Source organism: Mercenaria mercenaria, unplaced genomic scaffold (assembly GCF_021730395.1).
Source record: "Mercenaria mercenaria strain notata unplaced genomic scaffold, MADL_Memer_1 contig_584, whole genome shotgun sequence".
Taxonomy (NCBI): Eukaryota; Metazoa; Mollusca; class Bivalvia; order Venerida; family Veneridae; genus Mercenaria; species Mercenaria mercenaria.
Window position 1 is genome coordinate 7,598 of NW_026463465.1, and position 17,433 is coordinate 25,030.

At 34.5% G+C, this 17,433-nt stretch overlaps 1 protein-coding gene across 1 annotated transcript in view; it reads left to right on the top strand.

Annotated features, from left to right (window-relative positions):
* Positions 1-1,118: 1,118 nt before the first annotated feature.
* The window catches only part of LOC128554638 (uncharacterized), a 29,657-nt gene continuing 13,342 nt past the window's right edge, over positions 1,119-17,433 (top strand). The window contains exons 1-9 of the mRNA XM_053535927.1: positions 1,119-2,096; positions 3,868-3,984; positions 4,283-4,417; positions 5,227-5,382; positions 6,097-6,255; positions 7,389-7,456; positions 8,098-8,443; positions 16,208-16,250; positions 16,607-17,184. Coding sequence (XP_053391902.1) covers positions 1,283-2,096; positions 3,868-3,984; positions 4,283-4,417; positions 5,227-5,382; positions 6,097-6,255; positions 7,389-7,456; positions 8,098-8,443; positions 16,208-16,250; positions 16,607-17,184 — 2,416 coding nt within the window. The 5' untranslated portion in view covers positions 1,119-1,282. The remainder of the gene's footprint in view (positions 2,097-3,867; positions 3,985-4,282; positions 4,418-5,226; positions 5,383-6,096; positions 6,256-7,388; positions 7,457-8,097; positions 8,444-16,207; positions 16,251-16,606; positions 17,185-17,433) is intronic.

Below are 17,433 nucleotides of genomic sequence, written 5' to 3' on the forward strand. Positions count from 1 at the left end.
TTATACTGGTGGCAAAAAAACATCATATTAGATAAATCAACTCAATAATTCACTGAACTGCACGGAACTTCAGGAAAAGTTTGGAAATGCAACATATGTGAGAAAATGCACTATTTGTCCGCTAAAAATAATAATGTAACGTAAATATGCGAAGCGGTCAAACCGAACATGCAACATTTACATTTTTTGTCATGCTTGGCGGCCTATGGTTTTTGCACTTTTTCTATTCCTTTAATGCAATACAAATTTATTAAAGCTCGGTATATGTTTGTTGATTAGCCCTTCTATAGTTGTAACCATTTTTATTTCTTGTTCGAAGGTGCAGTGACATTTCATGATGCCTATCATATGCACAGAGGGTTTACCTTACTGCAACTTGCACAGCTTTGTTACTCCAATTTCAAATAAGTTATTGAATGTATTTGTGTATTTATATCTAGGATTGATCCTAAAAACATATGTTTGGACCCAGTGTTTAATTTTTTGTCTAAACAATGTACTTTGAAACTAGATCTGTTTAATCCGATGCTGGTGCGTGAAGGGTGTTACATACAACAGACTCGTTCAAACCTATTATTTTAGTCATTTGCTTGGCTGCATTCCGGAAGATTTGAGTATTTTAAACAACTTTAAGAGTTTAATTTATACTGTTCCTTCCAACAACTCAAATTAAAGATGATGTGAGAGGTTAGCCAACCAATATCGTGTTTAAGCCAAGAATTCTCCTTATCAAAAGTTATGACCGTTCCAAGGCGTTGTACCGATTTTTAATCTGCTTCATAGATTTTACTGTTTACTGATACCATGCTTCATTCCGTTAAATTGTTTTTGTTATTACTACCATGATATTGATCCTGTTACAAAAATATCAGGTTGATTCGTACTGAAACGCAACCCGTCAGTCATACCTATTTTTATGGGCGACTCGGTCTAAGATGTGTGTAGCTGTTGTTGTGTTTGAGGTATTCAGTGCTTGATACAGAACTTTAAGCACTGTACATAATGCTTCCGTAACTATGTCTTTTGCATGCGGTATACTAGACGATGACCTTAAATGAAAATTTTAAATATTTTTGACAATGTGTATTTCGCGTGAAAATGCTCTATATTCCTGTTTTAGATCTTATCATTAGTCATCAGTGGAAAGGAAATGCACAATCAACACTTCCTTGTATTCGTATTTTAGAGCATGAAAAGCGACATTTCGCCAGTTTTATCAGCAATGACTTAACCAGAGTTGAGCTAATGTGAGCTTGTGATAATACTAATTCATAAAACAAACATGGGAAACCGTGCATCTCATCCAGAATCTATAGAATGGAAATTTGTTGGAAGGGATGCAGAAATGAGAAAAATAAAGGGACTTCTATTCAAGAAAAAATCAGTTCTTGTTTTTGGAATGAAGAAAATTGGAAAGTCAAGATTTATTGAAGAATTGTACAGACACTTGTGCAAAAATGAGAAATATGAATGTTTGATCCAGGATTTTGAATCGGACGACATAGAATTAGGTCATACGATATATAACTGGTTTATCAATTTCTTGACTTCCATAGGTGCGGATGAAGAAAGAGAACATTTTGTAAACCAATATCCGTCAGAAACAATCGCATGCCATTCATGTGAAAAGTGCCAACTTCCCGACAGAGACAAGTGTTTAAAACGGAACGATCTGATAAAGAAAGCCATTTATTCCGTAATATATACCTTAGGGAACTTTAAATGTGAATTTGTGCTTTTCTTAGATAATATCAACAAAATTATGGATAGCCCATTAAAAGACAGTTTTCTACATTTTCATCGCCTATCACTGAAATGCCCTAATTTGAGAATAGTTCTCGCATCAGCCAACAAACCTAAACAAATGACAAAAGGTTATGAATCTTTTGAACTCAAACCGTTAGACAAAAAAGCAATTCTTGAAATACTCTTTGAAACAACTGAACAAAGGGACAACTATTCAGACGACGAGGAACTCTGTAGTGAAACTGTGTCATATTCACCAAAATTCAGGGTATTCAAGAAAGAGAACGAACCATATATGGAAGCTATTGTGAGTTTATGTGAAGGGCTTCCCTTAGCAGCTATTATGTCAGGTAAGTTTTAATATTCTTCCCGATAGTTTTGTGTCTTATAGGTAGTATTTTATTAAGTACTTAATGGCATGAATGAATTTTCGCGGTGGCTGAAACATCATCTACGCCATGTAACGCTGTTACAAAGCCATATCCAATGTTTATTATTCAAATCACTCTGCGTCCGTGGTCAGTCCGTCCATCCGTCCGTTAACAATTTCTCGTTATCGCATCTCCTCAGAAACTACTGGGTGATTTTGACCAAACTTTGCCAGAATGATGTATTGGTACCCTACTTGTGTCCCCCTGAAAATCAGAAAATTTTGAGTGAGTTATGGCCCTTTGTTTATTTTTATAATTTACATAGATTTATATAGGGAAAAACTTTGAAAATCTTCTTGACCAAAACCACAGAGTCTAGGGCTTTGATATTTGGTATGAAGCATCATCTAGTAGTCCTCTACCAAGATGATTCAAATTATTTCCCTAGGGTCAAATATGGCCCCGCCCCGGGGGTCACATGGTTTATATAGACTTATATAGGGAAAAACTTTGAAAAACCTCTTGTCCAAAACCACAGGGCCTTGGGCTTTGATATTTTGTATGTGACATCATCTAGTGGTCTTCTACTAAGATTGTTCAAGTTATTCCCCTAGGGTCAAATATGGTCCCGCCCTGGGGGTCACATTGTTTACATAGACTTATATAGGGAAAATTTTCTTGTCCAAACCACAAAGCCTAGGGCTTTGATATTTGTAATGTAGCATCATCTAGTGGTTCTCTACCAAGTTTGTTAAAATTATCCCCCTGGGGTCAAGTATGGCCCCGCCCCGGGGGTCACATGGTTCATATAGACTTAAATAGAGAAAAGTTTTAAAATCTTCTTGTCCTTCTCAACCTACAACATTCAAATTTGGACCACATGTAGAGTTCTGAGTGGCAAGATGAATCTTGACATGATTTGACCTTGATTTTGACCTAGTGACCTACTTTCACATTTCTGTAGCTACAGCCTTCAAATTTGGACCACATGCATAGTTTTGTGCACTGGAAAAAACTTTGACCTTGACATTGACCTAGTGACCTACTTTCACATTTTTGAAGATACAGGCTTCAAATTTGGACCACATGCATAGTTTTGTGTTCCGAAATGAAATTTGACCTTGATTTTGACCTAGTAACCTACTTTCACATTTCTCAAGCTACAGCCTTCAAATTTTGACCACATGTATAGTTTTGTGTACCGAAATAAACTTTGATCTTGAGATTGACCTAGTGACCTACTGTCACATGTCTGAAGCTACAGGCTTCAAATTTGGACCACATGCATATTTTTGTGTTCTGAATTGAAATTTGACATTGATTTTTACCTATTACCTACTTTCACATTTCTCAAGCTACAGCCTCCAAATTTGAAGCACATGCATAGTTTTGTGTATCGAAATTAACTTTGATCTTGAAATTGATCTAGTGACCTACTTCCACATTTCTCAAGCTACAGCTTTCAAATTTAGATCACATGCATTGACCACATGCACAGTGTTGTGTACCAAAATGAAATTTGACCTTGATTTTGACATTGAGCTAGTCTTGAAATTTGGAACATTCAAAAATGGCTCAATGGTGGGCGCCAAGATCACTCTGTGATTTCTTGTTCATAATAAAATACTTTTTATAAGTCTTTGTATTCAACCCTAAAACAATGTCTGAAAACCAAGCGCGACTGGATACTTTTAACAGTTTAGGAAGGGGACAAGCTAAGAAGTAGACGAATTAATTTTCTCAATTTCAGGTATGTTGTTGACCGAGGATGATTGCTTACTGACACTTGCAAATCTTGTAGAAATTCTGATTTGCATGCGACTAACGAGTCTCAGCCCAGACAACTGTCCACCAGATGATCGCTTAGGTAAATATTTACATAAATTGTTGATATATGGTGTTTCCTGTTATTAAGTTGGTGCTTGTTTGTACAATTTTTGTCGTATTTTCGAAAGTGTTTCAAAATTTACCAAAGTAAAATTTAATCATGTTTTAGAATGTACTGTGTTAAAATTTCTTCTACCAACAAAAGCTGGAGAGTTGCCATATGACCTTAAATTGTGTCGGTGTGACGTTATACCCAACATTTTAATTATATACATTCAGGATTTAAGCTTGTTAAATCGCAAACACTTCCGTTAACTGAAAGTTGATTTTTCCCGCAGAAATCCATAAAAATCCAAAAGAAGAGGTAAAGGGGGTTGCAGCATTTTTCAACTGCCTGAATGAAAATATGACTGACACCAAGTTTAGTATTGACAAGGCAGCAACTGTTGTAACTGATGCATCAGGGGATGTCGGTAAGTTAAGTATTTTAGAACTTTGTATTCAAGTTTTAATAAATATACAATACATGTGTATTTGACCCCATACATTTGTTTAAGAGCTATTTTGATAATTGACTGATCAAAATCAAATTCACATTTCTTTTCTTTCATTATTTATTATACACATGAGAATCCTATTCAAAATATAGACCTCCAGGTAAGATAACTAAATAGTTGCAGTGAATCGCTTAGCATGTACGGATGTGAAATTGAATAAACGCAATTTATGCTGAAAGAAAAGTTTCAAAAAGTGTGAAATATTTAATGCCAAGGATATCTGTTGATTTGCTAATGTAATATATCATTGTATTTCTTAACATGAAATAATGTATACCTAATTCATTCAACTTAATCAAAGCAATCTTGCAAGTTGTAATAATAAGAGCTCTCTGATGATAACCCGCTCGGTCTGGGGTTCACTTGTGTTACATAGACTCATGTGATATAAGAAAAATCTTTAAAATCTTCTTGTCTAAAACGTCAATGCCTAAAGCTTAGATATTAGGCAATAATCTTTGTTCAAATCATTCCCCAATGGTCAGCACTTGCACAGCCCTGGGATTCAGTTGTTTGCAGCCACCAACGCCAATGCAGACTCTGACGAAAAGATGAGAAAAAAAGTTCATCTAAGTTGAAAACTCCTTTTCATTTAATTTGTACACACAAAGTTATATTTGACAGTCCTGGTCAAAATTATGGGTTGCCGTTAAATAACGTAACAAATAAACACCCGTGGTACAATGTAACAATAGCCGCGTCGATTTATATTCCCACAATTTCAGAAACAGAAGCTATGGTGAAACACAATGTTTTGAAAAAAGCTTTGGATAAGTCTATCCTGTGTATAAAATCAATGTCAGGGGAGCAGCAGCTGAACTGGCATGGTATATTCCGGGAATGTCAGGCAGCACTAAAAGCTATAGACAGTATACCTTCTGGTAGGTACAAACGCAGTATATATTACGCAATGATTTTTTTAACATTTAATTGATTTAATCTAAATTCAGTTAAAAGCAAATGCTAAAAGTTTGATGTAGATCACATAAATCATGAAATAGTTTCGACACACTGATGGACTGTAAGTTATGCTAAAATGGTTCAACATATACAGTATCATCATAGTTAAGAAAATGTCAAACACTTCTGTCTGAACGGGTTTAGTTGTGATTTGTGTAGAACTATGAATATGTGAAGTGTAGACCTTTTCCGCTTTTCACTCTGTGCACCACTAAAGGTTCTATGTACACCGCCGTTTGAAAACATGCATTACTACTACCGTCCATGAATAGGCTCAATCAGACTGAGCCTGCAACTTTTTCATTTATATCTTGTTGGGCGACCTGCTGTTTTCACTACATGTACTTAAAAAGTCACTTTCTCTATAAGAAGATACTTCCAGTGTGTTTCTCCAAGAATAATCACCAAACTGAAATGAGATATCATTTTAGATTGGACAACCTTCGGAATTGAACGGATGTAGAATTTCTTAATTTGAAGTTTCGGGGTTCTGAAACTAATAAATGTTTACAAATGTGCATAATCCAACCAACCAAAATAGATTTCAGCTTCCTGTTTCCTATTTCTAGGATTATTTTGGTTAAAGTTTTATAATGCGACACAAATAACATAACTATGTTTTTATTCATTTACAGGCAATGACACTGCCTCTGCGAAAGATATGGTTTTGAAATTCATGAAAGAAAACATTGTTAAAGCTGGACTAGGCTTTGATGAGGAAATACTGAGAAATCCAAAATATCTAGAGCTTGCCATCAGAAGTCTCTCTTGCAAGGAGAAAACTCCACCACCAAGTAATCATACTTTCATATTTTGAGAGTAAAAAAAAAGAAAAGCGATGTGAGACTGAAAAAAGAACAGTAGAAAGTATTGAGTAGAAATAATATTCATATTGTTTGTAAAGACCTAGATGTTAACATGCTATTAATCAGGTTTTATTTAACAGATATATCGCGGTTGATATGTACTTTTATCTCTCTGACGTATACATTGCTTCTTTATGCATTGTAGCATATGTTTAATTGTGTATGTTTATTTGTTGGGTCTAACGTCACACTGAATATTATGTCAAATGGCGAACTTCCAACTTGGGCAGAACCATCGGCCTTCCATTAAGCCCCATTCATAATTTCAATTATTAAGGGTTAGGCATAGCTACGTTTACAAAGCGTAGTAAAACGGCAATTAACGTAGAAAAGATGTATTAGATATGGCTTTACAAGATATATGTAGCACTAGTAAATTATAGTCAAAACATACTAAAACGTAGTTAAAACGCATTTAATTCGTACAGAAAAGTACTTAACCGAATCTGACTTCGATTTTTGGACAATAGTGTTTGACTTTACATGGTAATCTCTAGTCAAAACGTACAGAATCGTAGGATAACGTAGAATGAGGTAGCGAATCGTGTCAGACATATATTAAAACGTATCCAGTTGTAGTGAAAATGTAGCACTGAGGCGCTTTGTCAATCGGTATGTGGCATGTCAAACCCCAGGATAAATATCCCTAAAATCGTGCAAACTTTGGCAACATCAATGCTAAGTGATGGGAGACGTTACAATACATAGCCTAGCCCTCAATACCTGACATTGTGACTGGGGATTTAGACAGCTGGGTGATATCATCATGAAATAATTCTTTAAGTGATACTCAACGGTGTTGGAACACACCAAAAACGCCTGTTAAAATTGCCATATAAAATATAACGACATGGCGTATGTAAAGGACAGCGAAATGTTATAATCTTTAAAATGTTCCGCCTTTCATCTTTGAGCACACTGCAATTCTCAAATATTTTGGAATATAATTAATGTTTCATTGAACATCGTAGAAAAAGCATTAGAACTGTATATACTCTGTCATAGTGTTCACAGAAGTTATAACTGTTAATTTTCTTCAATGATTTAATCGCTATTTTCAGTACAAGTCGTGGAAGACAATGAGGCGGTTAGAATGTATCTACTTAAGGAACATCATTTGGCTAGCAAGGTACAAACGTAAATAGCTCTTCTTAGCACATCTTGATAATATACACTATCTGGTATATTTTAAGGATAACTTCTGTCTATCTGGTATAATTTAATGGCCAAAGTACGTTGAAAATATAACTATTTCAACGATATATTTTTGTAGTTTTGCGATATTCAATTCATTAATTTCTGCAGTAAACGCGTTAATTACGTCAGAGGCTACATATGTAATTATATATGTAATACTATGTGATATTACATGGTTCCTTCAGTAAGCCGTTCAGTAAGTGAATACTTAAACTCTACATTTCAGGGCCATTTGTTTTAAATCTCAGTAGAAAAAGCAAGAAATGTTTGAATTTAAAAGGTGTTTTCTTTCAAGAAAAACAAAAGATACAATGCAGTCCCTCTACCTAGAATATCAGTGTCAGATCTTTTGAACAGTATTTTATCTTTTCTCTTAGCCAGTTTGAACTCCCTTTCTCTAAACTATTAAACTGCTTGGAGCTTTTCAAAAATTTGCCCATGATGTATATGAAAGACATGAAAGCCTCTTATGGTAAAATATCTATATTTGGAAGTGTAAACGAGATTTTTTTTATTCAAACAGTGTTCTAACGTATAACAAAGGTAGATAGTTAATGTGTTTTACTTTTACAGAAGGCTGGTACAACTGAGTTTGACACAGAACAGTTACCAGTTATGAAAGCCCATAAAGGAATAGAACATTACAAATCTGTGGAAAACAGTCCGCCTAACGACTCCCGAAAAAACAAGAAACTTGCCACTCGGTACTCCGTTTCTGAGGGAAGTGATAGCAGTGATTCCGATAGTATGAATTTACAATATACAAATATTGATATTAGACAAACAGAGGGTTCGATGATGAACGATGTTAACACCCATAAAGGAACAGAACATTACAAATCTGTGGAAAACAGTCCGCCTAACGAGTATAGTATTGACCAAGCAGTAGCTGCTGCAAGTGATGCATCTGATGGTGGTGGTAAGTTAAATATTTAGAACTTTGCAAACATGTTAAAACATATAACAGAAGAGAGGGCAGATCTCGTAGCCAGCATGATATAGATTTAAATAAGATATAGTAAATTTGTTATAATCGACGTGGATTAGTACCATATTAATATGTTGACTTATAGAGGAAGTTGATCATAAATATACAATGCATGTATATTTAAACCCATTCAATTGTTTATTATAAAATGAACTAAATCAGATTAACTTTTCTTATCTGTCGTTACACTAAAATCTTATTCAAAATATTTTCAGTGAATCTTCTAATATGTACTGATGTGAAATTGAATAAATGCAATTGATGATGAAGGAAAAAGTTTCGAGAAGTGTGAGATATTGAAATCAATAATGCCTAGAACATGTGTTATTTGTTAATGTAATATATGATTGTATTTCTTAAAGGGAATTCCCATAGTTTTTTATGCCATCTTTCTGCGCAGCCGACACTATTTATGGAAAACTGAAGTGAAGTCAACATTTGTTGAAACATGTGACAAACAATCTTAAATATGAGGAATCTTGAATGAAATAACATTTTTAATTTTGATAAGTTTTATCATTAATAAAATGTTGATACTGGTTTATGTATCATGCCTGACAGGTATCTTGCCATTTTTGTGGTTGTGTTTCCACGTCAAATTTTAGTACAAAGACAGTGTTGTTCATATAATGTAAGACAATTGACTTAGTACTGATAAGACAATATCACCTTTCAGATTATTTAGTATTCAATTATAGAAAGAATTAAGAATTTTTAAAACTTTTTTTAACTTCTAGCAGATATACATGTAATCAATTTGGTCAGGTTTGCGCCATTTTTCGTCCGAACAGGTGTTGTATTCAAGCGGTCTTAACATAAAATTTAGCCTGGTGACCCATACATTTTAAGAAATTTTTATGCTCACAATTATCTATACACAAGAAAAATAGGAAAAAAATCTTTCAAAATTGAAAAAATATATTCTTCTTTATGGGTATTTTTCATTGAAAAAAGTTCACAAAAGTGAATATGAAACAATATTTTTTTTCATTTGTACCCATTATTGTAAGGATATAGTATTACAAATATGACTATGATATCAAATAAGTATATAATAAAAACTGTAATAAGAATAAACCTTATCGTGCTGTCTTGATGTATATTTTGGTTGGTATTTATAAAAAAAGTAGAAAATTATGAAAATGTTGAAAAATCGCTGGCAGTTTCAGCAACAATGGGTGTGTTCAAAACAGTTTTCACAAAAAACAAGCCTGCTGACCCATTGTTTATTTGTTCATTGTTTTCAGCACAAATTTTCCTATCATATATGTGAATTTGAAAAAAATCTATGAAAGGAAAAAAACTATAGGAATTCTCTTTAACATGGAATAATCTATACTTTAGGTGGAATGCGCCTAATTTGAAGTTGTTGGGTTCCGTTACGAAATTTTGTTCAATATAAAATTCAGCACATTTCTCATAGAATGCGTGTGTTACTTTTTTGATATTTCTGTAACCTTTTTCTCTGCAATCCTTCAAACACGACCATTGCCGTTTTTGATGAACCATGATTTCACGTCCGTCAGATTGTTTTCGTAAATCGTTCTGTTCATTCAAGTATCGATTTGCTTGTTTCTTATCATATTTTCATTTAAAAATGTCTTTGACATGGTGTATAATTTGTGGACATCATTTTAACGTTGAAGTCGATATTTACATTAAAGTGAGGTCTGAGCGACAATTATGACGTTTAGTTTTGAATAAAAAGTTTGCGTTAATCTGGTCTCATGTAAAACCCAAACGATAGCATTTGACAAAAACTAACATGATCATGAAAATTTTCTGTCGATCGAAGGAATAAAATTATGGGGTCACCGCATTAATTTTCGCGTAAAATTACATAACGCTACCCCTACCCCCAAATCACAACATAACTTACTTTGGGTGTTATTTTGATATATATCTTTTCAAATCTTAGTATTTTACATTCTCGTTCATCAGTTGTTCACTACAGATGTGAAACGAATCATGGAATGTAAGAAAGAGTGTTTTCTTTTCAAAAGAGGTCTTTATAACTGTAAAATTGGCGACTTCATTGCGAAATGATTTGAATGCAGAATGTATAACATACGACAATACGACAATTTTGTTTAAAATACTGATCATGTTATTTTTGAAAGTCGCTTTAATATACTTTTTATATGATAAAGCTTTTTTACAACAAACAAACAAAAGAACATTCTTTCTTTTTATGTCTTGGAATGTTTATGAGGAGAGTCTCTACTCGTATTTCTTATGTTTCTAATATTAGGAAACAATACTATGTATGGAATATGTTTTTATTTTGTAACTATGAATACAAGGATAACATTTTACACACATCACCGGAGAGCTAAAACATCTTTGCAAAGGATGGTGTTTCTATCTGTCCAAGTTGCTAAATAAATTAATCTTTTCGGAGCAACAGCCTCCGTACAACAAAAATACTGTTTTCCCGCGGTTATTCAGGAGGATGCACTTTATTCGAAATTGGGGTGCCCGACTATCTCCAAAAAATCGAAATATTTCTGTAATAAAGTTAGATCAAATAATCTTTACTCAAACATGATGTTATAGTTACATAAAGCCTTTCTAAATTTAGCACTTTTTGCCGAGTTATATGTTATATTAAAATGAATATTTCCCATTTCACCTACGTTTTACTTTTTCCTACTGTGCCGAGGTTGGCCAGGTTCTGTTTACCCCAGTATTATTTTTTTGAAAACTGGTTGTCGTTCGAATCTGCTTCATGAAGAAGACACCTATATTAACTAATAAGATATTTATTGCATACTAGTATATTTATAATGTAGGCCTATATTTGTTTACCTCAGTGCTAATAGATGCATCAAATTCATTATGTAACAATTTTTTACGCATGGAAATAGCGGCCTGTAATGGAACTCTATACTTGTTAAAAATAAAAGGTTGAAACGCAATTAAAACAAAAATCGTAATAATAAGAACTCTCTGTTGACGCTCGGCTACTAGTATTCATTTTTTTTAATCCAGTATATAAAAATCATTTTAAAATCGCATGGCCCAGAGCTTAGATATTTGATATGTTGTAATATCTATTTGTCCTCGAACAAGATTGCTCAAATCATATCCTGGGTTCAAAAACTAGCCTGGCCCAAGGGTTCATTAGCTCACCGTCTGGCATCCGTCCGTCCGTCGTCCTTCCGTCCGTCCGTCCATACTTTCATTGAAACAACATCACCTCCTAAACCACCTTGGCAATTTTGATGAAACTCTACAGGGATGTCTTTTTGATTATCCTCTTTAAAAGATGTTCAAAGAATTGAATTCCACACAGATCTCTGGTTTCCATGGCAACCGAAAGAAAAACTTTAAAACTCCTCTTGTGCAAAACCGCAAGGTGTAGATCTTCGATGTTTGGCATGTGACATGATCTTATGGTCCTTGAAGAATGTTCAAATTATGCCCCTGGTGTGAAAAGAGGCCCCGCCTGGGAGTCCCAAGTTTTACATAGACTTATATAGGAAAAAAGCTTGAAAAAATCTTCTTGTCTGAAAGCACAAGGCAATGCCTTGTGGTCCTCTACCCAGATTGTTCAGTTATTACCCTGTGATGAAAAGAAGCCAAGCCTAAGCTTTAAATAGACTTATATATAAAAGAAATCTTATTGTTTGAAACTTCAAGGTCTAGGCTTTTGATATTTGGTATGTAGCATTGCCTTGTAGTCCTCCAACAACAGTATTGAACTTGCCTCTGAGATGAAAGAGGCCCGCTTCAACTCAAAACGTTTCTTTAAGTTAGGTTGTAAATCATAAAGCTTCAGCTAAATTTTAATAAGTTTGCAGCGTTATGTCAATAGAATGCATAATTTCTTATAATGCATACTAATACAAGCATCGGATGTTATGCATTCTATTGACATAACGCCGATTTTAAAATATTATACATTAATACTCCGGATGTCTAAAATATAATTTAGTGAAGAAGGTCTTTAAAAAAATTCAATTATTAAATATATACAAACGTCAATAACATCTTTCAGCCATTTGCGTTAAAACTGACTAAAATATGCACTTTGTTTTGCAATATTTTGGTGGAATTATTTTATGGTTTGATACGTTGATTCCCATCCCCGCACCCCAGTAGATGCAAAATTCAAAAATTGCACCCCCCGTACGCCCCCTTACGAAAAAGCAAATCAGTGTAGTTCAGAAGTTCTAAAAAAAACTTGTGCAGATAGGACAGCCACTAGATAAACATTTACGACAATGGAACGCAGGTCTTACATATCTCCTAAATTCAATCTTAATGGGACCTGTTTACCATCCTTTCCCCTTGCATTTGCGCTCAAACCCCCTTTTCGCATCCCCTCCCCCTTTACTTTAAGTAAGTTTTCGTGGTTCTCCTTTATTTTGGCGGTCGGGATCGTATGGCGGTACACGATTGTTTTTTTTCCTGCTTATAGGGGTGCATTTGTGTGCTTGTGAGTCTAAAGCGGTGCTCTGCTATATTTTGTATCTTACTTGCCTGTTCTTCTATGTTAGTTAGGAGTGGTTGAATTGTGTGTTTAGCTTTGGTACATGAATGTCTGTGCTATGGTGGTTTACGTTGTAGTGTAACTGTGATACGTTGCAGTGTAACTGTGATGAAGGAACGTAGCATTCTCTTTGCATATTCGTCCTTGTTCTACTTCCCCTTCATCTCCCTCCTCCAACCCCCTGCCCCCAACCCACAAAATTTTTACCCTTTACCTCTTACCCATGTATCTATATTTGTTATAAATTAATATGTACTTGTTAGATTTTTGAAGCAACTCGTGTGTAATATTTTCCATTACAGGTTCTTTTTGTTGTGGGCCTACTTTGCAAATGCTTGGCTTCGAGGCTGGAGGCTGTGTCTTTAATGTTTAAGCTTCCGAGAAATCTACCCTTGCCTGTTATTTCTTGAAAACTTCTACAATATTGAATCTAATGCAAAACACCTGTTTATTGAAATCGTGATGCAACTACAAGTATGGTGGATGAATTTGGTTACGGCATAACCGTTCGGGAAGTAAAAGATGCGATAAATGATCAAGATGACACTTTCTCTTAGAACACACAACTTCATCTTTGTGTGTGTGATTATTTAAAATAAGATTCCTGTATATATCTACTTTTTGTTAACCACTCGTTCCTTCTTTCGTCATGAATTTGCTGTCAACAAGTTTACATTAATTCAGAAAAAGAAAACAAAATAGCTAAACTGACTGATAGATAACGATGTCTAAAGCATAAATTGACTTAGGCATTCGATCACAAAATCGCTGTAAATATCTAATTGACAAACAATTAGTGGTTTACATTTTGTAAAACGTATCTCAAGTACAACGGATTCAATTTCACTTGTTTGAAGATCGTATCTACGCTTTACGTCAATATGATTCTTTATATAAACAATTATGCCGCCACCACCATTTCGCGCATCGTTCTGAAGCAGTATAAAACGCGATGAGAGTCGTTCAATACAACAATGTCTAAAATTGTTTTAGAACATACTTGAATATTTTCAAATATTCTTTTATATGATAAATTAAGAATATATTGCGTTGATACCTAAAATGATTTGATCCCCACTACTGATGGTTCAAGTTTCTTTTCATTTGTGAAGAAGACTGCTGACTTTGGCTCAAGGTTTTTCTATAAGTGCAACTTGGTTTACTATCAAAAGAAACACATTTGACCATGCATACGATAAAAATCAGGAAAAGCTGCTGGACCTGTATGAAATCAGTTTGAGTAGTAAGAAGGACCAAAAATTAATTCACATCGGTAAATAGTTTCTTTTCGAGATGAACACGGTCAAAATTTCGATCTCATGCCCCGTCACCGGCAGATTTTCATCGCAAGGATAAATTCAGCCTTCGCACCTACAATCTCACTATATAAATTACTCAACAGTGTAAGAATTTAGCTAACAAGAGCTACTGCAAAATAGTTTTAAATTAGCGTAATACCAAAACGTGATGTTTAGAAAAGAACCTTTACTTGGCGCATTATCTGATGATGGCATATCAGACACATAGTACTACTGACACTAACTTTATTCCAAAACAATTCATTTAAGATACTTTAACCTTTGCATATAAACAATGAATTTTACAAGAAAATAGAGGCGTAAATATTGCCATTTTACTGACAAAGCACAGCAAACACAGCCTGAGCAAAAGGAGAACTATTGGGACGTGGTAAAAAAGGTGTGGTGCGGGGTTTTAGGGGAAGGGAAAAAACAAAGACGATTTAATGAATATTCAGTTGGGATTGTCACATTTCAATCACGTTAATCACAAGCCTCAACACTGCAAGCAAGTTCGCCCACAAAACATGCACACATACAGAAGCTCACACACACGCACATATACATACACATACGCACATAGACAATGCAAAGCAGTGAGACAAGTAGGACAAAAAAATTACAAAACAACACAGTAAGTTTCCACTCAGAGATTTCCGAAGGCAAAATCACCAGTTTGAATATCTAACCAGAATATGGCTAGAAAAGCCTAACGGCTACAATGCCTATCCAGCGCCTTACGGCTTGATCACAATATTACGAGATGATATCGTTTAACAAGTAATTGTACATGGCTGATTATGGCATTGCTCGATTTTTATGCGTTTGCTATATAATATACACCTTCTGAAGGGACTGTCAGACTTAAGTCCAAGTTGAGAAAGATCGAGTACTAATAGTTTCGGCTGAAAACAAGCAAATCATTCAATAAGCATGATTTATTAACATGACAACAGAAATAAATATAACAGGTGTTTTTTTCTGAAGTGTAGAGTTTAATCCAACTAACCTATGTCGAGGTAACATTACAATTTAACATCGATTTATATACTAAAGAACTACATGTATGTCATAAGAAACTGCCGGATTTTTTCAGATGTGGTTACTGATGCTACTTTTATGTATTTTATAGGTAGATAAAATTATTTATGTCATTGGTGTACATTTGGGCGATTTGGTCCCATTCTGCATTCTCTTAATTCATGTAAAAGCCAATCAGAGAGTTCCTTTTATCACGTGATACCGTTGAACCAATTCGTAAACATTCCAGAGTGAACAGCACGCTTCTTAATTTTGATTTTGATATGTGAAAACATGATATATTTGTTATGGTATTGGACTGTAACTTCGCCCAGATATGAGAACATATCTATTTGTTAGGGGTGGTATTTTTCAGATATGTGAAAATACATATAGTTGTTAAAGTATTGTTCGGCGGTATTTTTTCGCCCAGATATGTGGAAATAAATATTTGTTAAGGTTTTGGCGGTATTTTTCGCGCAATTATGCGGTATTTTTCGGCCAGATATGTGAAAATATATATTTGTTAAGGTATTGGTCGGCAAAATTAATATTGCCCTTCTTCAGTCAACACTTAGTTCACTCTTATATTTTCCGAAACATAGTCCTCAGGGTCAGTGCTTCGTTGTGAACAGATGCACATAAAATCTACTTCATACGCGAACGGAGACTTGACTTAAATTAAATCATAACTATTAGTTATTATTACTTATAGTTATATCGTCATTAAATTTGTTTTAGTATCAGAGTCAACAGACTACCTTTTTACTAATAACTATTCAACTTTAGTATCATATCTATATGTTGGCTTGCATCTTTATTTACCCATCTTCAGAGTATGACGGATAAGCTCTAACCGAAATACATGTATATCCATTGTAGATTCCGAAGCAATATCCACCGTCGCTTCTGGACATGTTACGAGGTAAACTCTTATAATTGATACCATCTGAAATATCATACCTCCTTTAACTTGATCGGCAATATATGACCATTTTGTGTCGATTCACCGTAAAACCCAACTCACTCACTCGCTCCTTTAACCTGATTATATATTAAGATAAATGCTTCATCTGTTCTTGAACGGAAATAGTAAATGTCAAAACAAAATAGTCTGATTGGAAGAATCGCAAGAAAGTATATTTACTAACGTAATTCATGATTTTGAAGTGGAGTGATAAAACTATTGATAAACTTTATCACGGTGAAAAATCTTATATGAGGAAACCTTAACTGTAGTGATTTGTAACCGTTACATCAACCACGAAACCTTAATTTCAGGTCGCTACATCGCTATACGGTTCCTCTTTCCTTCTGGAAAGACTTAGATCAGTCACAAAAGAGCATTAAATACATGCTTGAATTTTGCGACGGTGTTGAAAAGACGGCAGGTTATACTAAATACCGACAAGAAGCAGATATTTGTGAAGTAGATATTTTCATTGATACCGACTTACACGAAATCGAGTCGCTAGTACCAGATGTTTGTAAAAGAGAACTACATACATGGAATGTTTTCGAAGAAACCGACGACAAAAGTATAGTTTCAAATTTCAAAAAAGGAGTTGTGGTTGATTCTGGTGGCCCAAAGTTAGTAAAATCTTTAAATGAACCCAATATCACAGTACTCAAAGAAGATGGCAGTTGGTGTATCGAGGATACTTGTGACGACACTTTCAAGACGAATGATAGTATGAAAATAAAATGTCTAATTGAGCGCGTTATTTTTGAACCGCTGATAGAAAGATGCGAGTTTCTCGGTCAAGTTCTTGACGCCCTAAACACAGCATCAGTATCAGAGAAATATCATAGTGAGGTGAGGGATAAAATGTCCAAGTTCGAAACTGCTCGACCAAAAGGTAAGGGAAAACCGTCCGGTGAAATATATACAAAATATACATCGATAGATGTCAGATGGTAATGAATGTTTAATGAATTTCTAGACGGCCTTGAACAAAGACATTGTTTTATCTGTTTCACAATTACGATGTACTCTTAAAATTCGGTCAAAACCTATTTTCTATTTATGTTGGTTTTAATGTCACTCCGACATAATTATAGGTCTTCGAGCGTTATCGCAGACACAGGAGACAGACCGACCTGCCACA